The sequence below is a fragment of the Glycine soja genome, chromosome 6, assembly GCF_004193775.1.
Source record: "Glycine soja cultivar W05 chromosome 6, ASM419377v2, whole genome shotgun sequence".
Taxonomy (NCBI): Eukaryota; Viridiplantae; Streptophyta; class Magnoliopsida; order Fabales; family Fabaceae; genus Glycine; species Glycine soja.
In genome coordinates this window covers 34,669,225-34,693,495 of record NC_041007.1, presented here as the reverse complement: position 1 = coordinate 34,693,495, position 24,271 = coordinate 34,669,225, and the positions used below count along the sequence as shown (strand labels likewise).

The 24,271-nt window shown below is 30.8% G+C and overlaps 1 protein-coding gene and 1 long non-coding RNA gene across 4 annotated transcripts; both read left to right on the top strand.

Annotated features, from left to right (window-relative positions):
* Positions 1-1,553: 1,553 nt before the first annotated feature.
* LOC114416821 (probable aminotransferase TAT2) lies at positions 1,554-14,156 on the top strand. Of its 3 annotated transcripts, XM_028381847.1 has the most exons (9): positions 1,554-1,738; positions 1,830-1,887; positions 7,476-7,886; positions 8,221-8,560; positions 8,685-8,903; positions 9,367-9,426; positions 9,866-10,021; positions 10,110-10,203; positions 13,784-14,156. In XM_028381847.1, the coding sequence occupies exons 3-9, from the start codon at positions 7,597-7,599 to the stop codon at positions 13,900-13,902; spliced, it is 1,278 nt and encodes a 425-aa protein (XP_028237648.1). In that variant the 5' UTR covers positions 1,554-1,738; positions 1,830-1,887; positions 7,476-7,596; the 3' UTR covers positions 13,903-14,156. The 3 variants fall into 3 exon arrangements, with proteins under 3 accessions (XP_028237648.1, XP_028237647.1, XP_028237649.1); XM_028381846.1 differs by lacking the exon at positions 1,830-1,887; XM_028381848.1 differs by lacking the exon at positions 1,830-1,887 and having other exon boundaries at positions 7,362-7,886.
* A 7,212-nt stretch (positions 14,157-21,368) lies between these two features.
* LOC114414147 lies at positions 21,369-22,394 on the top strand. The gene is made up of 2 exons (XR_003667133.1): positions 21,369-21,643; positions 21,944-22,394. It is a non-coding gene; the product is annotated as an uncharacterized LOC114414147 (long non-coding RNA).
* The last annotated feature ends 1,877 nt before the right edge of the window (positions 22,395-24,271 follow it).

Genomic DNA, 24,271 nt, shown 5'->3' with positions numbered 1-24,271 from the left:
ATAAGACACCTTACTACAACAATACCTTCTGATAAATAAAATTATATGAGAGCCTCCAATCAATCTTCACCTTGATAATTCCAACTATGATATTAATACGTATCTTATTAAGCTTCAAAGTGAAAGTCCTAGATGAAGTTAATATGTTGATTCAAAAAAGTTGAAAGCTACTGGTTTTTAAAATAGTTTATAACAATTGAGTTTTAAATTTCATAAAGGTATGGAAAGAAATAAGTTAAAATTAAAAAAAGGTTAGTTCCAAAATTAGTACGGGAGACTTTACAAATTAAATATAAAGGTACTAAGGTACATAATATGAACAAAATATAAGAATTTGTGCATTGTAAACACCTAATTAATTTTTTTTCTGGAAAATCTAACATAAACTGTTATAAAAAGTTAAACATAAAATGAAGAAAATACATAAAGATATTACAAAAAAATGAAATGCAAAAACAAAAAATAAATAAATAACATTTTGTAAATTAAAATTAAGATTCCAAACATTTAGCTTATTTTGAAAATAACTTCTTTTGTTTTAAAAAAAATAAACACAACTCTTGAAATCTCAAGATTTCAACTATCCCAAACATGATTAAATGCTCTTACGCACTGTCACAACCCATATTGCATCATACTCAACCTAAGGTGTAAAAGAAGTTACATTGTCTACAAGCAAAAATGACATGTCACAACCCACATGGTATCAACCTACCAAAGAAGTTACATTGTCTACAAGCAAAAATGACATGTCACAACCCACATGGTATCGACCTACCAAAATCTTACTAATTAACTCTAGGTGTAAAAGGAGTTCTAGCAAGAATGACGTGAAGAAATCCCATACCAACTGTATGACACGTTAATTATGTGTTAAGTGGTGTCGCTAACTTATCAGCATCCTTATCCTTTCGTTAACACATGAGGTTTATAGTTTTTTATTATTATGTTAATCCCACAAATATTAAAGTATTACCGCATAAAAACGGTTTTTTAAATTATTAGTTCTTTAAAAATATAAAATGACCATAAAATTTGTCCATACAAAAGACTAAATTGGTGATATATATAGAAAGATAAATTTAGTAATAACTTTATGTTTTCAAAAAAGATTAATTTGATTTCTTAAAAAAATGTGAATTTGATAAATAAAAAAATCAAAGTAATAATATGCAACAATAAAAAAAATTAAAATTTAATGATAAAACTCTTTAAATAATTGGTTGGTACCAACTATCAAGTTGAAGAGTTACTTCTAAATATAAAGACAAAATATACAACGTGCATCCCATATCTTTTTTTTAACTATATACGCATAATACATATCATCGGAGACAGGTCACAATTTTGAATGATAAGGATGAGTTCTATCTAATTAATGGTAACTTCTAGATAGGAACTGTCCACGTAGAACAAAAAGTTGCACGAAGTGATGATGGTCAACATCATGCATGCATTAGAAATTGATATGATGAATCATCAAACTTATCTTATGAGAGTTAAAATACAAAACAGTATTAATAATTTCTATTTACGTTCCGTGTCAGAAGTCTCAGAACTCGGAACCAAAATGACAAATCCTATAAAGGCAAACCTATTTCTGTGTAGTTGAGTGGTTGTATGCAAAGGCATCGTTTTGGAAGAACAAGGGCATATGAGAAAAAACATACTAATCAAATTAAACAGCGAAGAAGAGTTTCAAATTTATTGCTTCGAATCTCCAGCTTCGTCAGGGAAGGTACGTACTAATCTAATAAATTTGCTTTCTTTTTTTACATTTTGACTTATTATTGTGCTATATGTAATTTCATATTCTAATTTTGGTATAGGATTAATTTGTGGAAGCTAAATGACACCGCCATAGGAATAACTGAGTTGAACCTTACGGTTGAATATTTATTGCTTGACACTTGGAAGTAAAGGGCATTTAGGAGAAACTTGGTTTTAGTTATAATAAATTAGTACTGTATGCTAAATTTGGCTATTAAAATTCGATCTTAATTTTATATTTTATGGAGTAACATTACTTATATCTTCATCAAGGTTAAAAGTAAGTCCTGCATAAGAATATTAGAATGTGTTTATTATTGTTTTTTATATGACAGATTCTAGCGTAATGTTTAGATTAAATTATTTTTTTCCTTTTTATTTAAATTATTCAAATTGGTCTTTTTATTTTTAAAATATTTAATTTGATTGTCTAAATAAAAAAAAATGTCCCATGTTGTCTTTCCGTGCAAATTGATACTAACTGACACTAACGGCATTAATGAAATAAAACTGAAAGGCAGCACTAAACTTCTTTTTTAATTAAAGGACCAAATAAAATATTTTAAAATAAAGAGAAAAAATTAAATAGAAATTGAGAAAATACTTTTAAATATCTGTATTATTTAAAAAGTATTCTTATTCATCTTAAAATTATTTTAGATTAAATTAAAACAATAAAAATAAACTTTTTTAGAATACCCTAATTCTTATTCAACCAATTGTATGGTAGTCAACAAATCAGTAAAAAAATAATCACAAAATATATAAAAAATATTAAGTAGGTAAAAGAATTCAAATATACCTAGATATATAAATTAATGTTGTATAGTATTTAACATTACGTAATCTCAATGCTTGTTAATATACTCTCAGCTGTATAGTATATAACATCACGTAATCACTTTGTGAATTCATAATCTTTAATAAAAAAATTAATTAATCTAACAATGAAATTTAATTTAAATATATTGATAGTGTAAATGATTTTATAGTATTATTTAATCAATAATGGTCATATAATTAAAAATTATTAACTTTTATAATTACTGTTTAAAACTAACGATATTAAGGCTTTTCTCTAATTGATTCATAGTGCAAATTTCTTTATGTATTGATAATTTTCTGGTGTTTAACATGAAAAGAAAATCATTTTGTGTGTGCCAAAATTAATAAACACATTATATATGTGGAACCCTAATTGGGTTCTTTATATAATTTTAATATAAAAAATATTTACTTTTTAATATTTCTTTTACAAAAATTACGATGGTTAAGTAATTTTTAAAATTATAAATACTAAGATAAAAAAAGCTAACTTTTTTATTTTATTTTAGAAGTTAGAAAGAACAATTAAAAGAAAAAACTATAAAAAAGTTTTATCACCACAGAAGCATGCGTACTTGTGTTGAACAGTTGAAAACTTATTGAAACACGTCTTTAAAATAATAAAAGGTAACTAACTTTCTCATCATCTATTTGTTTAACCATATAATCTTTGACACGATTTTCTTTTTCAACCTAGTTTGACTTAGTTTCAATTGATTCAATTATTGTATTGATTACGATAATGTTGGAACTTGGAACATATAACCTGATTATCCACTCTAAACAAAACTGATTACGGCCAAATTAATAAATGATCGAATAATATATATATATATATATATATATATATATATATATATATATATATATATATATATATATATTCTGAAAGCATGTTAAACTATTATTAATATACATAAATAAAATAAATTATAAAAATATCAATTTTAGCAAAAAAATGTAATTACAAAATAAAAATGCCGACACAAAGGTAGGACAGTGAATGTGTTTTTGGTTAATTAAAGTTCCTTATATATAATTTACTAATATATGTGTTTTTTTTATAAGGAGACTAATATATATGTTAGAATACATTAATAAGTTATACCGAAACATAAATGTATTTTAAGATATATATAATTCTAATTAACTTGCTAACATATTCCCATTAACACTTGACATATAAATGATAAAATATAATTGTAAAATAATAAATAATATTAAAAAATTAAATTATATATATTAAAATAAATAGAAGGATATAATCAATGTAATAATAAATACAACTATCTTTGTTAACAAAATACAATTGAATACAAAAAATAAATAAATCATAGTCCACAATGGCAACAGCATGGGTTGTCCACAAACAAGTACTCGTCAAGATGGTCATCATAATTTATAAGGTGGTTGAGGTAGGGAATTAACTTGATTAGTAACATTAATAGAAGTAGTGAGTGATAGTTGCTCAATAGCATTGTTATGCACGTGCTCTACATAGCTTGTACTATACAATTGCATGTAAAGACTTATTATTCTCCATTTTGCCTTAGTTGCTTATTCAATTGTCTTTGGCCTTCTTTCAAGCTTTCTCCAACTCCTAACAAACAATATTATTTGATCAACCATTTTTTTTTTAATTTTTATCTTTTAAAATATTGTTTAATTTAAGTCAAATTAAATCAACCCAAATCGTAGCTAAAATTAACTACAAATTGAGTGCAATAGTTATTAAGTTGGATCAACTACCTGTACGTCCTATCCTACAAATTTAGTGGTTATTAAGTTGGATAATAAAGTCTAGTGCAGTAGTGCAGTGCCTACTAAATTTGAAGACGAATTGAGTACTAGATATTCAAGTACCTACAATTAATTATTCTAACTTTTAGCTTAATCATTTCATAAAAGAAATTGACAGAAGATATATTATAGTAGTATATCCTAGGAGTAAATTAGGAAATAAGTTTACATTTTATAACAACTCTTTTAGTAATTATTTTTCTTCTGGATACAATTAATTAAAATTAAAATTTAATATATTATGTGACTCAAGTCAAAATGAGTCAACACGAATCATGCATAGAAAATCAACTCCAAATTGAGTGGAGATATTAATTAAGTTGGAAAAACTCAACTTCCACTTACCTCATCTCATAAATTAAACGTGTTTTTTTTTTCTTTTGTAAAATTAAACATGTTTCATTTGTTGGATCAACGTACGGTATAAGGCGCAAGATTAATTCGACGAGTACAATTTATCAAGTATGATTCCCCATCCATATCCAGTGCGGTGCAGCTCAATTTTTTTTTAGGGTTTCACTTCCTCTACCTTGATAAAATTTGATTTTAGTTCATGAGCATTAATTTTGATCAATTTAGTCTTTAAACATTATAAAAAAGTTTATTATCTTTTTGTCCTTAAACTTTTTACAATTATTTTAGTCCCTCAACATTTTTTTATTTGTTTTAAGTTTTTTAACTTTTTTTTCCTCCTTACTTTTAATTCTTTTAAGGAACTAAAATTAATTACAAAATAAAAGTCAGGGACTGAAAACAAAAATAAAAATTTCAGAAACTACAAACAAAAATTAAAAGTTTAAGAATAAAAAGATAGTAATTTCTTTTATATAAGGAATTATTATCTTTTTATAAAAGGAATTATTAATGTAAGGAGTGTTTGTATAATGTTTTTAAATATTAAGGGGTATTAATGTATCATATAAAAGAGTGACAACATAATGTTTTTAATTATAATTAAAGAGAGGTTAGTGAATAAATAGAAACAATAGTATGTGTAATTTTAAAAAAAATCAAAGAATTAATCCAAGTATCTAATTTGTTCTAACATTTTTTATATGACAAAAATTTGTAGAAGATTATGATATTTGCATAGAGAAACGTGACTTTTATATTATTTTTATTATATTAAATACTAAATACTCTTTATCCCTAAAACAAATAAATTAAAATAAACATAATCTTTTTTATATTATTGTTAATGCACTCTAACCGAAAAGAGTATATATATATATATATATATATATATATATATATATATATATATATATATATACTCAAATCCATTGTATGCGTGCACTTTTCAATGTAAAATGCATGCCCCATATTAATTGAATCTGATGCAAGTTGTTTTGGACATTTTGCCGTGTGTGACAGTTATTATTTATGCATTATTGAACTGTATACAAATTTTAGCTACTGATAACAAAAGAACAAAACAATACTTTAAAAATTTTGGAGAGAGAATGAAACCAAATTTAAAATTTATCTCATAATGTAAAATAGTTTATATTATATTTCTGAATTAATTCTAAAATATTTAGAAATTAAAAACAATTTTAAAGATAAAATGTAGGTGTAAATATGAATAAGTTGTTTTGAAAAAAAAAATTATTGATACGAATGAAACTAAATTCAATCCTCTTAAATAAGGTAAATAAGGTTACAAGTTCAAGTTTTATAAATAAAAAAAATATTAGGGAAGAAAAAACTTATTAAAAGTGACAACCAAATTCTTAAAAAAATGTTAGTCATTTAAAAAAGTTAATTCTCACTAATAACATAATTACTGGAAAAAAAATGTTAATTTTAGATATATTTTTATCCTACAAATATAAACTTATTTCATTATACTAACTAACACCTTTCAAAAAAAAAAAAAAATTTACTAACTAACACTTCCTGAGGGTTTGTCAAATCATAATGCCCAAAATACCTCTATTTTTTCTTACCCCGACACAAACTTTTTTCTAATTATTTGAAAAATATTATATTGACTTTCTTTTTTATTTTAAACCCCCTTAAGGTTTAATTAAAAATATTAAACTTCATATACTCTTGTAAGGTAAGTCATTGTAATAGTAAAAAAGCAAAGAAAGTATTTTATCTAATTTGACAAAACTTCTAAAAGTGTCAACGTAATTTACTCTTTTACAACTTATGATATTTTTTTAACATATTAATTATCACCACCATTTAGCAGTGATATGTTATATATCTAATTTTGTTTCATTCACAGTCATTTTGCGGTAATATGTGATGTACATACAGGTTATGGCCGAACCCATGAGATTGACATAATAAGATAAGGATCCATTATATTTACCTCATTTAAAAAAAATCATATTATATATCTAATTTTTGTTTCATTCACAAAAATCATATTAAAAAAAATCATATTCACAAAACTTAAAAACATTTTAATCCAAAGGGCTTCTTATTATACTCGCACCCATATTTTTTCACCTCACTCCTAACCTTTAAAAAAAATCTAACATAAACAACTTTAATGAAAACTATATATCAACAAGATTTATCAGAATACATAACAGAACGAAGAGTATTTTCCATTATATAGAAAAAGTTGAGAGTGGACTTAACAAAAACGGAGGAGAGAAAAACAAATCTCTAAACCAAGAAATAAGTAACTTTTTCAAAGTCAACTTAAAAACAAAATAATTATAAGATCCAAACCATGTGTATAAGTTAACACCCATCGACAAGAATCTTCAGCAAATGAACAAAGTGTTAAAAATTTTGCTAGTATATACACTTTTAACAATACTAATGAATCGAGTTATTGATTTTTCAACCTTAAAAAGCTATTTTCAGTTGACTTAAAGGGAAGGGGGGTTAATTTTGGTAATTTCCTCATTTAATCCTGCATACTCGTTAAATAATTAAATGTACTATAATGTCAGGCTCACATGACAGCCAAGATGACTAGTTTCCTTCCACATAATTTGTAGGATAAAAAAACCAAGGAAGATTTTCACACGTATTAGTGTTTGTACGAGCTAGACTCACGTACGCAACTATCACAAACCTTCATAAACCGCCAAAATCTTTGTTTTCATGCGCAGGAAAACAGCATAACGTGTGGTCTCGGGGGAACCAAAAACTGTGAAATTCTGAAGCCACTAGGCCTTTTAAAAACCAAACTAAGGAAGACGGTTTAGACAGAGAGTACTTCAAGCTAAGAAAATGGAAAGTGGGGTTGTGGCTGTGAACAACAACATCAACAACTATGAATCCAAGGCAACTTCCACCATCACCATTAAGGGCATTCTCAGCCTTCTAATGGAAAGCATTGATGATGAGAATTGTGATGGTGGTGGAAGCAAGAAGAGAGTTATTTCTCTTGGTATGGGTGACCCAACTCTCACCACATTGTTCCACACACCAAAGGTTGTTGAAGAGGCTGTCGCTGATGCTCTTCAGTCTCGCAAGTTTCATGGCTATGCTCCCACTGCTGGACTTCTCCAGGCTAGAATGTAATGCTATGCTTCCTTGCCTCTTTCCAATTTCAAGTTTTTAACCCTTTTTTCTGGAAAATGTTAGTTATTAATTAATTGTTAGTTTTTGTTAGTTTGAGGATTCAAATCCACCATCTTTTTCCTTCTTTTTTTCCTTTATCATTAAGTCAACCTTATAACTGGATCTTGTTGTTATTGTTGTTTACTTTTTTAGAGAATCTTGAATTTGGTTGTCCAAAATTTACATGCAACTATATAGGTAAACAACAATAACAACCTTATAATTCATCTAATTATACTATCTTATTCTAAAATTGAATACCATCTAAAGTTATTTTCATGTTGGTGGCAGTGCAATTGCTGAATATCTATCTCGTGACCTTCCTTATCAATTATCACGAGATGATGTCTTCATCACTTGTGGATGCACACAAGCCATTGATGTTTCGGTGGCGATGCTTGCTCGCCCTGGTGCAAACATCTTGCTTCCAAGGCCAGGCTTCCCAATCTATGAACTTTGTGCTGCATTTAGAGGGGTTGAAGTGAGGCATTATGATCTGCTTCCAGAGAAAGGTTGGGAGGTTGATCTAGATGCTGTTGAAGCTCTTGCTGATCAGAACACAGTGGCGTTGGCGATCATAAACCCTGGGAATCCTTGTGGGAATGTGTACAGTTACCACCATTTGGAGAAGGTTTGTTCTTAATTTCCTAAGAGATGGCTATATCATAAGTAACTTAAGAGACATTAATACATTATGTTTCTAAAAGTTTATAGCATTAACAGGATTTACTGAATTGTTTGCATATTGGACTTAGATTGCTGAAACTGCAAAACGGGTTGGAACAATTGTGATCTCTGATGAAGTTTATGGTCACCTTGCATTTGGGAGCAAGCCTTTTGTACCGATGGGAGTTTTTGGCTCTACTGTTCCTGTTCTCACTCTTGGCTCACTTTCTAAGAGATGGATAGTTCCTGGGTGGAGGCTTGGTTGGTTTGTGACAAATGATCCATCTGGCACTTTTAGAGAACCAAAGGTTCTAGTCCCTCTAACTCTATATATGTTTAACCCACTTTTCAATATTTTTATATTTTTCATGTTGAGTATTAGATCATTGATTTTATGGTACTTGAATAACCATACTTCAATTAGAAGTTCATTAGTTAATCTGAGAAGATACTTGACTGATCTTACCATTGATATGTAGTTTATGACTCTATGTTCCTAGACATGGGAATGAACTTTTTTTCAGTATGTTTTTTGATGGTTCCCACTCTATGTATTGTTTATTTTATTTGTGTTGAACTACCTTTATTTCCTATTTGAATGCTTTATTATTTTGTACTATTCTATATTGAAGTTTTAATAGTTGACTAGTACTTTAAAATATAAACATTTCATAATTGAAAAATTTTGCTGCTACTTCTAAATTTTAAATGGTTCTTCATATTATTCAACAACCTTTTTTGGATTACATGAATCATATGTTTCCTATGCAGGTAGTCGAGCGTATCAAAAAGTATTTTGATCTTCTAGGAGGTCCAGCAACCTTCTTGCAGGTTCTGTTTTTCTCTTGAATGCTTGTTTTCGAGTACAGAAATGGATGCATGGATTATTTGGCTAACAATAATGCTCAAATTTAAGCATCTAGATTTCATTTAAAGCCTTGATACTACTACCTGAAAAGGAAAAATAAAAATTTAAAACAAAGAAAGAAGAGAAAAATGTTTTAACTCAATTTTCATGTTGTTAGATAAAGAAGTATGAAAAAAGTATAAAGGTCACATTCTTGCAAAGACATGTTTGAACTGACAAAAGACTAGACTAGTATTCATATGTTGCTGTTAGCTCTATTATGAAATCCAAGTTAATTGTTTGGTGCTGAAGTATGTTAGAATGTTATCCAAAATTCTTGGTTAAGCAGAATTTTCTTACATGACATGCATTCGTATGTTACTGAATTTTTCTATCCAATTGGTGGTGTTTCTGGTTTGACAGGCTGCTGTACCTCAGATAATTGCAAATACCGAAGAAATTTTCTTCGAGAAAACCATTGATAATTTGAGGCATACAGCAGATATATGTTGTAAAGAGATAGAGGATATTCCCTGCATTTTTTGCCCTTACAAACCAGAAGGATCCATGGCTATGATGGTGAGTCACTGGGGATTTATGACAATTGTGGTATTATATCTATGTCTTGATGAAGGAACTTTTTTATTTATTCTCAAATGAAATGCAGGTGAAATTAAACCTTTCACTTCTGGAAGATATTAGTGATGATATTGACTTCTGTTTCAAACTTGCAAAGGAGGAATCTGTGATCATTCTTCCAGGTACTGTGCAAATCATGCTTTATTTGGCATTCTTGCATTTTCTATTTGGAGAGTCATTCATTTATACAGAAAAATGAAAGCCTTTTTTAATCGTCTTAGGCACTTAGCTTCAGGCCTTTTTATTTGATATCCTCAACTATATCATCTGGTTAGCAATAATCATGATATTATGAATCATTTTTTTTACGGGAACAACTTAGATAACACTCTGATCATGTTCATATTCACTATAATTTATAGGGCCTTCTTAACATTTCCAGCTTGCATTTCAACTAGTGCCTTTTGTAGACTTATGTATCCAAATTTACTATTATGAGCTGGGTTATAAGTTATAACTACTTATAACTCAGGGTTGCAGTTCTTAAGCATACAACAAAAACCTTGCTGATATTTAGTTATAAATAAAACCATTCAATGATTTTAATCTTTGTTTTTATGTAGAAGTTTCAGGCATTTGCTTTTGAAATAGGTATAAATATAATTCCATGCTGCAGAAACAAAGATTTTCTATGTGGATTCTTTTCTTTTTAATTAGGCATCAATTGTTTATAATAATGCACATAGAGATCGGAATATTCCACTTGAAAGTTGCTTCACTCTCAACTTAGTAACTTCTTCCTTCCAAGTTCAAATAAGAAAAATGAATTTCTTATAAACACATAGTCCCTATATTATATTTTTATGAGAAATGTTAATAATAAACTCCTTGACACTTTACCCAACACACTTTTATTAGATGAGATTTTGATAGAACTAGACCAGAAACTCAGAATGTGTGTATTATTATTGTGGTGCCTCCAACACCCTTGACAGAATACAAATCGAGGTCTCACCACCCTCCACATCCTAATCCCCCATTCCCTCTAATTGACTATTTATAGTTTCTTAACAAACTAACAATTAGTTATCCTAACTGTTCTAACTATATGATAGTTACTAAGACTCTTAGCTCTTCCAAGGATATTTCCTAATGTACCCCTTTCCTCATCTATTAGATTCTTGTGGATCCTACTACATATGCAAGTCTAATCCCCCCTGGTGGGTCTCATTCCTAAACTAAAATAATCTACATTAATTTCAACTAATAAAAGAGTACATGTTGTAAAGAAAGCACCAGTGTGTTACAAATTTCCTCTTGATCTCCCATTTTTCTTCCTCCTTGAGTAAACCTTCAAAACCTTTGCTTCCACTGGACTTCGATGCAACAATTGATCCTTGCCTTGTAGTATCCCATCACTATCATCCCCTAAAAGAACAACAACCTTGTCCTCAAAGCTCAATTCAGGAACTTCACTTCTAACTTCTGTGTTGAGTCCTGTGTGTGGCATAACAGCATTTTCCAACTTACCCTTTAGTTCAACAGATGAACCCTTGTGCAAGAAACTCATTGTCATCTCTCCCCAGTCCATAACCACCTTCCCCAAGGTCCGCAACCACGCCACGCCTAACACTACATCCACACTTCCCAACTTAAGCACATATGCATCATCAATCCTCACATCCACATTGCCAAAATAGATGCTAACATCCACACACTTGCCTCTTGTTAGAACTCTATGTCCATTAGCAAGTTGAACTCCAAGCTTTCGAATGGGCGTCACGGCTAACTCTAGAGCAGCAACAACCTGGGGGGAAATGAAATTGAGGGAGGCTCCACTGTCCACCAAAACCAACACCGAAACACCGTTCAGCTTCCCCTCCAATTTCATAGTCCCTGTGTGACTTGCGATCCCACCACACTCCTCCATGGTTTTGCAGCATTCCAACAACATATTCTTGTTGTCATCATCATCCTCAAGAACCAAAAGGCTCAAATGCTTTTCAGAAAACTTGTGTAAGGGATGAAAGTTGTCCCCACATCGAATGCACAAAGCCTTTGCTTCCAACACCTCAACCTTATCTGCCATCTTAGGGGGCATGCATGAGGAAAGTACAATTATTCTCAGAAAAAGGAAACCAAGTGTATTATACTGTACTTGAGCAGACTCAATACAAAGCATCTCGTATAGGCTGTTTTTGGTTTGATAGATAGAAATAATATTGGAAGGATGGAAATAATTTTTGAGTGTTTGCTGAAGCATAAATAAGGTGAAAATAAGTTTTTAAATGGTGGGATTCACTTGTATTTGTTAAATTAGTATTTTGATCATTTAATTTATTATTTAAGTTTAATTTAACATTCTAATTTTTTTCAAATTTTATTTAATCTCTAATTTTTAAAATTAATTCTATTTGATTATGTTATATAAATTAAATTGATGGTGTTAAAATATATATATATTATGATAATTTAAATTGTCATAAAATATAATTTTTTGACACGTTAATCTAATTTAGACAATATAATTAAATTAAATCAATTTAAAAAATTATAAAAGCAAATTGATTCAAACAAAAACTAAAAAATTAAATTGAATTAAAAAAATAAATTAAAGTATAAAAAATCAAATTTAACCTTATTTCTTACATGTTTTTATTCTCCTAATCATCTCTCTCCTGAAGTCTTTTCAATTTTTCCTCAATCAAATAACTCAATTTATAGTTTTATTTTTTATTTATTTCTACTCTCCCTTTTTAATTTTCATTTACATTATTTTTCTCTAATCTCCTCTGTACCTAACACATTCATAAAGTTATAAGAGAATCATATTTGAAATACTCTCAAATTACAAACATTCTGGCAAATTTTTTTTTGTTTCTTTCTCTCTCTTTCTGTCACTGCATTTAAAGGGGAGTTCAGTAATCATTTTCCAAGTTACTACTACTTCCTCTTGCAGTAAAAACTTGTTTTTTCCCCAAAACTTTTCCACTCCCTATATTCTGACACCTCAGCATCCTACTAATTTTCCTCACGCTCTCCCATCTTTCTGTCTCCTTGAATAAACCGTCCAGACCTTTGGTTTCACAGAATTTGAATTCAATGGTGGGAATTGTTTTGTACACCAGTTAAAATACTGGTATATCCAGCATAAGAGAGATAGATAATTCTAATATTACCTTTCTATAAAGCAAACCTGTTACGGATTGGCCTTTCATAAAACATATTTTTTTTAAAATTAAAAAATATTAAAGCTGTCCATCTTGTACTGATGTACCAGCAAATTTGACTGATATGGAAACCAATTCCCTTCCATGCTTGACCATTGTCTTTGTTAAGTTTCATTTTTGGGCTTAGGCCCAATATCAAGTATCCCCCTCACAGTCACATTCCTCTATTTTCTATTTTCATCATAGATTAAAAATGTATTTATAAAAATGTGAACTTAGAAGTGTAGCATTTTCATATTTATTACGAGTTTTAAGAAATATTTTTAAATACTAGTACATTGTCCATCAATCAGAAAATAATTTTTGAACACTAAAAAGTAAACGAAATTGAAAATAAGCTGCATTTCAAATTTTGGTAAACGAAAATAAGCTGCATTATTGAAATAATTAAAGAATAGTTTATCAAAATAAAATCACTTGACAAATCATAACTCATTGTTTAAATATGCTATCTACTGCTAGCTTTGACTTTGGCATGACTCGCAAAATTGCTAGTGAATTTGTAACAAACAAAAGCAACAATTTTTTGCAGGAACTGCAGTAGGCCTAAAAGATTGGCTTCGTATTACTTTCGCTGCTGATCCATCTGCTCTTGGAGAGGGTATGAGAAGGATAAAATCTTTCTATCAAAGGCATGCAAGAAAATTGTAAAGCTATAGTGAATTCACTTATAAGTAAAATTACTAAATAAATGGCCCTTTACTACTAGTATACTACACAAGAATTGAAGATTTTATTTCAATATAGCATACAGTCTCATTAGGAATGGACCAATTAACTGGACATTGCAACATAATTAAGAGGCAATCCTCTTTATATTGAAGCATTATCTTTATTCAAATACTAAACGGTTCATGTTCAGTCTTTTTAATCTATAAAAAAGTATATAGATGGATCATCAATAAGCCTTGAGCTGAAAGTGGTGCAAGAGCCTGTATAATTGTCAATTGGAGGGTTATGATATAATTAAATTTACCGATTTTCACTCCATAATCTACTGCTCAATCATATTGCTTCCCACCTTTGAAATGAGACCAAAAGATTGTGTTTATTAATTATTGGGTTAGTGATGGTTTCGATCCCTGAACATTTCAGGATTTTGTTTTTAGTGTTTGAACTAAAATTTAACTGATCAACAATTCAACATTCCTAATGTTTTATTCCATTACAATTTTTGGTGCTTGCCGTTCACTTGTGCCATTAAATGATAAATGTTTAATTTATTTTCTGGTAGTTAAAAATCAGTAAAAATTGCTTGGCAAACATATTTAAAGGGTGTTAAACTAGTTGTGGCGGCTGAAAGCTGAAAAATACTTTCCTGGGCATAATAGGAGAGAACAAAGTCGAAATCAATCAACCAAAAATTAAAAATGGCAGACCAAGCCAAACAATACAAGACCAAGACGAGGGTGTGGACGCCCGATTTGAAGATGTCCGGAATGCAATCCAATCATTGTCGTCGCCGCCCACCACTCACTTCGGCGGCGGCGTCAGGTCTTACGTGTGGGGTCGGAGAGGATGCACCACGACGTCAGGTCTTGAACTGCTGCCGCGCCTAGTCGCGGTCCCCGGCGACATGGTGGTCTGGCCGGATTTCTCTCTTGTCCTAGTCGAGGCTGTCGCAGCGCAAAGTGGTGGCGAGGATGTCCAGATCAAAATCTCTCGCGTTCGGATTTCTCTCTTGTTCGACATGCCTCATGCCTTCCTCATTTCTCTCGAGAAAATTTCCAGATCTAAATGCAAGAATCCCCTTTCTTTTTTAGACACTTTCATTTTTATTTCCCACTACTTCCCAAATTCCATAGTCAATATCAGTGTATTGTTGATTAACCAAAAACACTGTGTTTATGATGTTTGTATTCTGCAATAAAATACTCGAATCTCATATTTTTTACCGCTAGTGTGATTTTGATTTGAAGTTTCGATAACCAATTTTATTGGTACACTTTAGTTTTCTTATGATTATTTCATCTTATATATTCAATATTCAGTGATGCTAGACTTTTCTTTTTCAGAAATCTTTTTTTTTTGTTTTTTTTTCCTCTTCCTCGATGTGCGGTGGAAAGGAAAATCACAAGAAGCAATGGGCAATTGCAGTTAAAAATCGTCAAAAAATAAATTAACTATTAATTTTGAAGAATTACATGTATCCGACTTAATGACTATCATATTATTGTTTAATAGCACAAGTAAAAAGCACAGACCAAAAGTTATGATGTTCGGTTAAATTTTTGTTTAGAAAATAATAAAAAAATTAAAAATTTAAAAAAATTAGGGATTAAAAATATAATTAATTCTTGATTATGGGTACTTATTGGATCTATGCTTCTAAGGCTAACTAGATTGTGCCTTGCGTGTGATGATGCACGGTAAATTTTGGAGAGAAACAACTTTTGTATGCATAAAAAAGGCTAAATGACCTTTATAGTCCTTTTATTTTATTTTATTTTTTTTATCTATTATCTTTTAGAAAATTTATTTTGGTTATTTTATTTTTTAAAATTGGTTCAAATTAGTCATTCCTTTCATCTAATGTTAACATTGTTAATGTAATGTAATAAAGATAGTGATGACTAAAAACAGACACAATATAAAAAAAATTCTTTCATTACCTTTATCTCTTTTCATACTATAACAAATCATGAATAATGCTTTGTCCTCCTCCTCCTTACTCTATTTTTTTTGTGATTTTTTAACCATGAAGAAGAAACTACATTCAAAGAGGACTAAAATCAAACACGTAGCGAGCATTGTGTTGACTCACTAAATCAATCAATATTATGCTACTATGAAAAATAACAAAACAAAAATCTAAATTAGAATGTAACTCTTACATTGAATTGCGAACCAAACACAAAATTGTTAAAAAAAAATCTAAAACACGATTTTGCATGAAACCACGACAAAAGCATTCACAAGCTTTTGGCAAGGTTTGAGCGCCTTCTAAGACATGAACATGTTGGACTTGGTGGCCTAAAGGTTGCAAATCTGAGCTGGATCTAGGCAATGATAGTGTTTTTTTTTTTTGGGGGGGGGGGGGGGGGTGCTTGGGTTACGATTAGCGATGTTGGGCTTCATGAAGGTGGCACGTTGGTTTGGAAGTTATAGATCTGGGCAGCTATGGCCGATAGTGGTAGTGCATGCGATGTCGTGGTTTGGATGGTGCTTGGGGTCGTTGGCATCTAAGTGACTATGGTGGTCGTTGGGTGTGTGTCGAGGTTTTGGGAGGAGATGTAGGCGCGCTAGTTAATGGTAGTGGTGGTTGTACGCGTCAGAACTTAAAAGGTTGTGGTGGTTGTGGGTGGTAGTGATGGGTGACAATATGGTGCAAAGGAGAAGAAGAGAAAAACAAACTTTTTAAAATATAAACGACCAAATTAAAAAAAAAATTAAAGACCAAACAGGTCATTTGGCCTATAAAAAATTATATTAACAAATTTTGTATTATTGAAAAAAACATAAAATCAATTCAAATTTTCATACTATAGTATGAAAGTTATTTATTAATAAGAAATAATAGAAAGTAAATGAGCTTATTTTTCAATACAACTATAAATTTAAATTTGACAATATTATTTTTTTGAAGTTAAAGAAGTTTGTATGATAAATTAAAGTACATATCAAAAACCAAATCTAAATAATAGGAAAATTAATTTTAACTAAAACAATTCACATATTAGCTATTTTGATCCATTAAAATCATTTTGTAAAGTTCATTAATTTAACATCCTGTAAAAATAATCGAAACAAAATTATTTAGTAAAAGAATGAAATGAACACACACACATATATCATTGAAGCATGATCCTTTTAGAACTAAATGTTTTAATGACAACAAACTTTTTAGAAACAAATTCTAAGTCTTTTTTAGACTTGTACTACTAATGGTTTAGCTTGAGTGCTTTCAGAGAAACATGACTTATTCAAGAAGCATGGAGAAAGGTGTGACATTGGCCTATGATGAAGGTTTCTTAAATCTGAAGATTGTCCAACTTTAGAAGCAAGATACCACAAGCAGAAAGGTAATCATGGATTCTCTATCAAAGTGTAGATATCAAAAGTTACATATGATTAGAAGTTTGATTCTAGAGGTAATTTAAGTCCAGAGATAAATATCAGAAGCTACACACGACATAAAGATCACCAGAAGATGTAGTGTAGACATACATGTCTACACAATTCAAAAGCACACACCAAAAGTTGTGAAGGAAAATGTTGTGTAAGCAACATAGTGATGCGTTGTCATCACAAGCTTTTCTAAAGAGAAAGATCAAATTGAATAAAAGAGGAGATAGTATTCAACAACGTGTCCTACATTAACAAGGCAACCATAGAAAAGAAAAGGAGTTTCAAACATTTGCAATAGTAACAAAATGAAGGAACACAAACTTAGAAATTAATCCTTGAGTTCCAAGTCAAAATCCTAATTCCTTTGGTGACTCAAACCTAGAAACTCATAATAAGATTGATGAATCTCTGCAAATGCAAGCATTTGATCCATTCATCGCATCAAAGCCTTGCACAATTTCAATTCAAATCTAGGATTTGAACTTGTTTCCACATAGTCCAAATCCATAAAAGCTAGATTGATCACTCCTAACATGCATCTAAGCATAGAACTAAAATAAGATCACATTAACTACGAGATTTGATTAGAAAAATAGAGCTTACATACTTGAGTTCTACTTCAATCACTTGGCAACTATGAAGTTTAGCTCATTTGGATCATGAAGGATCCAAATAGAACCTCAAAGAACAACAACAGTGGAAGAGATAGAAGAGAGAAACAATGTGAGATTCTTTTTCTGAATTTATCAAATGAGCCAAAAATCCTTACAAAGATGTTACAAGCGCTTTTAATAAAGCTGATATTACATTCTTTTTATATGCCTAAGAGAAGTTTCATTAAAGTGAAAGCATAATTTGTTGCAATAAATTTACACTAATGGATTAAGGACTTGGAACTGGAGATGGCAATGAGATAGGTCGGGAATGAGTTTGACCATTCCCATCCCTATCTTCGCAAAAGGCGAGACGGGTATGAGTACGAGTTTAAAAGAGGAAGATTTAAAATTTTAATACGCATCCCCATACTTGTCAGATTTTATTGAGTTTAGGTATACCTGCATGTAACCCACTACATTTTTTTATAATTTTAATTTACTTATATATTTTTAAATAAATTTATTAAGTTATTAATTATATTTTAATTCAAACAATATATAAATATAATGGATAAAAAATAAATTAAAATTAAAATATTAAAATTCAATTATATTTTTAGTTAAACATATATTTTTAAGTTTATTATTTAATCATTTAACTATTAAGCTAATTGATTTATATTTTCAAAAATTATAAAAATAAATTATTTAATATATATATATATATATATATATATATATATATTATGTTTATATATGTTGCGACAAAAAATATAAAAAAATGTAATATGACAGGTACGAGTAGTATAATTTGATATAAATCCTCACCCCCACTTAAATAGTTTGGGCAACACTTGTACTCATACCCAGTCAAAGCAAATATTCTTTGTCAAAGTCGGGGTGGGTTCAGGGCGATACCCATAGGTATAAGTTTATTTACAATGCCTACTCTGAACTTGATCTTCATGCCTTTGGATCTTTATTTGTTGAGGCAAATGGTCAACTCATTGTGACAAGTTTCTCATAATTCCAAGGTCTTTAGCTCTTTATATTCATTGTGGTGAAATGCAACTCTGCCAAGGCAAATTCTCTACCAGTTCCAGTTGATCAAGTGTCATGTTTCCTTGTGGCAAAAATATATCTCACTATGAAGAGATCATCTTTGCAACTTAGTGAACTTACATTATTAAGTTGGACTACTGTTAGGAGTACACCCTTGACATGGTATAATGGCAGGATCTCACCAACTGATGATGGCTCGCATACTATGTCGAGGTTACTGAGTTGGCTCATGTGATCTAATGTCACAACTCAGCGCCACACCCCCCAGGATGATCACACCATGTGATCATCTCTCAGGTACCCCTATGTAGTCATCCATTACTCTAAGGACTAACTCCTAAACGACACTCCCCATCGAGATTGTCCCATGGATCAATGTGATTTCCATCGCCATAGTACGAGATGATACTTTGACATGCTACAGATCCTTCCACGACAATCTCATCTCCAATACGGGCACAATTGCCTCACACAATCACACCTATCACAAAACCAAAGTTATGATTGGACATCCCACACGATCCACTTCATCTTTGCGATGACCATCACATGTGCCTCAATCCTCGATCAACATGCATCTCACTTTGACGTTGTTTTCATCATTTTTGGTCATTTACAACCCCATCACAAAAAGTTTATTTTTCCTCAATCCTCCCCATCAAAACGAACCAATGAACACAAACATCACAAACCCATTTTCGTGACTACAATGTTTTATTACACTTTATGCAATTCCTCGCGACACAAAACCCCTTTTCAAAACTCAAGTGAAAAATCAAAACAAGTTTCAACAATTACAAGCTTTTGATGCTTTTTTCCCTTTTCCACCCATGAGCAAACCTAAATGCCATTTCCATGTTTAAAACACCCACAAATAGTTTAAACACAACACAATAAGCATGGTTTGTGAGGGAAATTGAAAAACTCCCCATACTTATGCTTGAAGATGAAGGTTTGAAGAGAAATTAACCCAAAAATGCACAAAACCCATTTGAGACCACCTCCAAAGTTTCAGCTAAGCAAGGGGTTGTGGGGGGCAAAGTTACCTTTTATATTGGTCTTCCAACCCTAAGGACCAAGTATCAATTTTCTAAACTTGTGTCATTTTTCTACCAACTTTTAATTAATTGCAAAATGACCCTCTTCCTAATTTTTGAACCAAATTTCAAATATTGTTTCTTTCAAGTGCTACATTATTCTAATCTGATTAAATTAACCTTTAACAAATTATTTCATTAATAAATCACTCTAGAATTATTTTCTAACTTTGACAAAAAATTATATGCATATTAAGCATTTTATTTTATTTTTAACTACCACAAACACATATAATCATTGCAATATAAGTCATGTCATGAGCATTAGGAATTTAAATGCAATCATTCCATAAATAAATCATACATGAAAAAAATTAATTAAACCTCATGAGAAATTAATATCACTTTTATTAATAAATCACTCTAGAATTATTTTTTTAACTCTGACAAAAAAATATATGCATATTAAGTATTTTAATTTATTTTTAACTACCACAAACACATATAATGATTGCAATATCAGTCATGTCATGAGCATTAGGAATTTAAATGCAATCATTCCTTAAATAAATCATACATGAAACAAATTAATTAAACCACATGAGACATTAATATCATTTTTATTTCCAGTATACACATATACTCACTTCAAAACTTAATTTAGAGTGAATATACTTTAATAAAACTTTCCAAAGTAATACCTTAGAACATTTAGTTTCACTTATTAAAGTCATCACAAATTCATTAGCAACCTAAATGCACCATTAACTCTAATTTTCTATTCTAGACATAAGTTGCACATATTTATCACAATGTCAACAATGAGTTTATCAAAATTATTCCCTTGGACTATTTGACCAAGATAGTTTATCTTTTTTCAAATTTGAACTTTCCTCCACAAATTTTAATATCTCAACTTAGTTAATCTTAAGTAATACTTACCTTAATCACTTTCCATCATTCCCTTAATTACTCAATAAATCACTAATCAAGCAAATTAGTCAAAACAAATAATTTCTTATTTAAAACAAATAATTCATAATTAAATCAAACAATCATATAATCTCGGGTTGTAATTTTTAAGTTGTTACATGGTGTGTGAGTTGAGTAGCAGGTGCTATCCAGGGTTTGAAGATTGGATAGAGTTTTTGAAAAATATACTTAGGTAAATATTAAAGAGATTTTATTAAAGAATACTTGAGAGGAGAATCTCTAAAGACTTAAAAAACACTAATAGAGACTTAAAGAATATTAATGTAGGAATATGTGAAGTGACCCTGTGATCCATTTTCATATATATATAGAGAGAGAGGATCCACTTCTTACAAGAGTTGCTCTCTTTATTCCTTGTAAATCTAACGATCCATATTGATTCACTAATTCCTATCGCGTGACCTCTTTTCATTTTCTATCTCACGAGAACTCCTTGCATTCTTTGTTGCCCTATTTCTCTTCTCATCTCAATGTCTCGCGATGTCTGTGTTTTCCCTGTTCGCTAAGTCGTCGTCGTTGCTTAATCTGAGACACCATCGTCTAGTTCGTTTTGTTATCGTCAACGCCTAGCCTAAGACGCCATCACCCAATTTGCTAGGTCGTTGCCGTCTCCCCATTCTAAGATGCCACCGTCTGGTCTGTTACAAACAGAAAACTCAGTCTACATTCCCATCATTATAAGTCACCCTTGTTCATGCTCTACCTATTACAAGTTCTTATGAATAATAGGCTTTGTTAATTAGGGATTTGTTAAAGTTGATGTCTTAACCTTAATAGGCTCTGATTGGAATGAGGATTTGATTGTTTTTGGTGAATAATAGGCTTTGTTCATTTGCACATGAACTGTTTGTTATAAAACCTGAATGTACATTCATGACTATTTAGTTAATTTCATGCTGGGATTTGATTAGTTGTCTCTTGTTTATTAACTTTCAGTGTGTAGATTTTAAGGAGTGGAAGCTTGATCTTGATTGGAACAAATAGGCAAAATGGAAGACATGTATTTGGTTTGCCTCTCACGTTTTGGGCATTGCAAAAAGAAGTAAAGTTCAGCACAAGCTCAAGACGATAAAAGACTTTGATGAAGACTGATACAATTCCAACCACTATGCCTAAACTGGGAGGGATAGCTGCAAATTAGTTAGGAGTTAGGAGAGTAGTGTTCTTATGGTTGCATATTTATGTTTATCTTTTATGGTTAAGCAATGTAGTAACAAATTGTGCAATTGATATAGGTGTTGGAGGTATATTCTGTAGGGGCATTGGTGAATTTTGCAACCTCGATCTTTAATTTGGTTTCTCAGTTCGACGATTTCAATTATTGTAAATGTTGTACATAGCTTTGGTTCCCAATTAATAAAATTTGACTTTGTTATGGTTTCAGTTATTGCAAATGTTGTACATACTAGAACCATGTTTACCTTTCAGTCGTGTTTACAAAACTACACCAGCAAGACCATTATTTCCTGCATGAGAGCTTGATATAATCTAATAATGTAAAAGAAAATTTCTTTTTGTAATTATTAGATGTATAAAACCATTAGCCGCCACCAAACAACTTAAGCTATTAAGAGAATTGGTTATTGTTGAATTAGAGCCTATACAACCAAATGTTGAGCATTTTACATGTTTGCTGAATTTTGATGCTGATACAGGCATGCGGTTTCATTATGCAACATTGTCGCTTGTTGGGTAGAAGCAAGATTCTAATGTTCTGAGAATGTTGTATTTTATTTGTAGGGTACATCTTGTACTCTACTTGTTTAAGAATATGATTTGGGTTATAAAAAAACAAGCTCGAAAGAAGTCAAGCTATTACTAATGGAAGAAAATTGATTATGATAACACAATACCCAATTCTTGATCACTTTTTATTACTCAATACTCATGTCCCGAATATATATATGTGGACTGGTCGGGCTTCTAAAATCATGACCACTTCAACAATTCTCTTGTCATTTTGATTACATTTGATATTCTAAGTTGAGTTCCTTGTAGTCCAAGGATAGTGGCATCAACCTTGGCTGCTAATGTTATATGTCTCAAATCTGATGTCTCTTAAAAGTGGCAGCAACCTTTAGGTCCATCAGTAACAAATGCTAGAGACCAAAGTGGTTAAGAATCAAACACCTTACAGAGTTACAGCTGAAACAACAATTTCCTTTGCTTCAAAATAACAGAGCTTTGTTCCTATCACCTTTTGCGAACACTAAATCCACATAATTCCCAATGTGTTCCCCAGTGAATGAACAAATATTTACATCACACATAATTAATCTTTACTATTTCTTTCTCCTAAATTAAAAGATTCAAATACTTATCACATAAATTAGCCAAGACCAGTCCAAATGGTAGGCTCTTAACTCTTAAGTGTGTAATATTTTTCAATAAGTGTTGTCCCCTTTTTTTAACTTTTAACTATTTTAGTCACGTGAGACGGTGTGGCATAGGATGAACCACCCTCAGACAAAGCATTCAGTGCGTTTTGTTGCACCTCCTTTACTCTCTCCCTTATGCGATTGCTCTTCTGATTTTCGTCACCCCGAATAACCTCCCTACTCAACAACTTCTTCATTAGCAACATCTCGGACCTCACCGCCAGTCCCAACTCCTCCACGGGTGGCATCGCATTCATCCTCTACTCCGCGTAGAGTGACCATGCATTTCAAAGAACACCGTTTGCGTTTCGTAAGAAAGGAAGGAACAAGGGCTGGTGTTTCAGAGAATGGGAAAAGGAAGAATCAATGAAAACGTCTCGAAGATGTGCAAAGAAACTTTCACGTGATCACTAAAGTGAATCAATATTAACCATTGGATTTACAACAAATTAAGGGTCAAGATAATGAGTAACTCTTTAGAGTAAATGGATACCTCCCATGTGTTTATATATATCCAAATCTTTCTATGAAACCAAATGAAGACAAAGATACTAGAGGAAGAATTTTAGGATGTCTCGTCTTTTGCGTTTGTTTTCTCAAATTTCTTTCCGTACTAGTTCTCCATCGTCATCCTCAACTTCAGATCCAAGAAACTTAAATTTGCTCACTGACCAAGACAATCAGACCCACGAGTCACCCCTAAACACAATCTCTTCGATGAAGAAATTCGCTTCGAGGAGATTAACCAACACATGAATGACTGGAGCATTCCAGAAATCCCTCATGATACATTATAGGTTCTTGAGACAATTAAAAACAAACACAGTTTTGATTATGTAATTAAGACGGTAGAAAATAACATTCCTCTAGGAAAAGACAAAGGGGA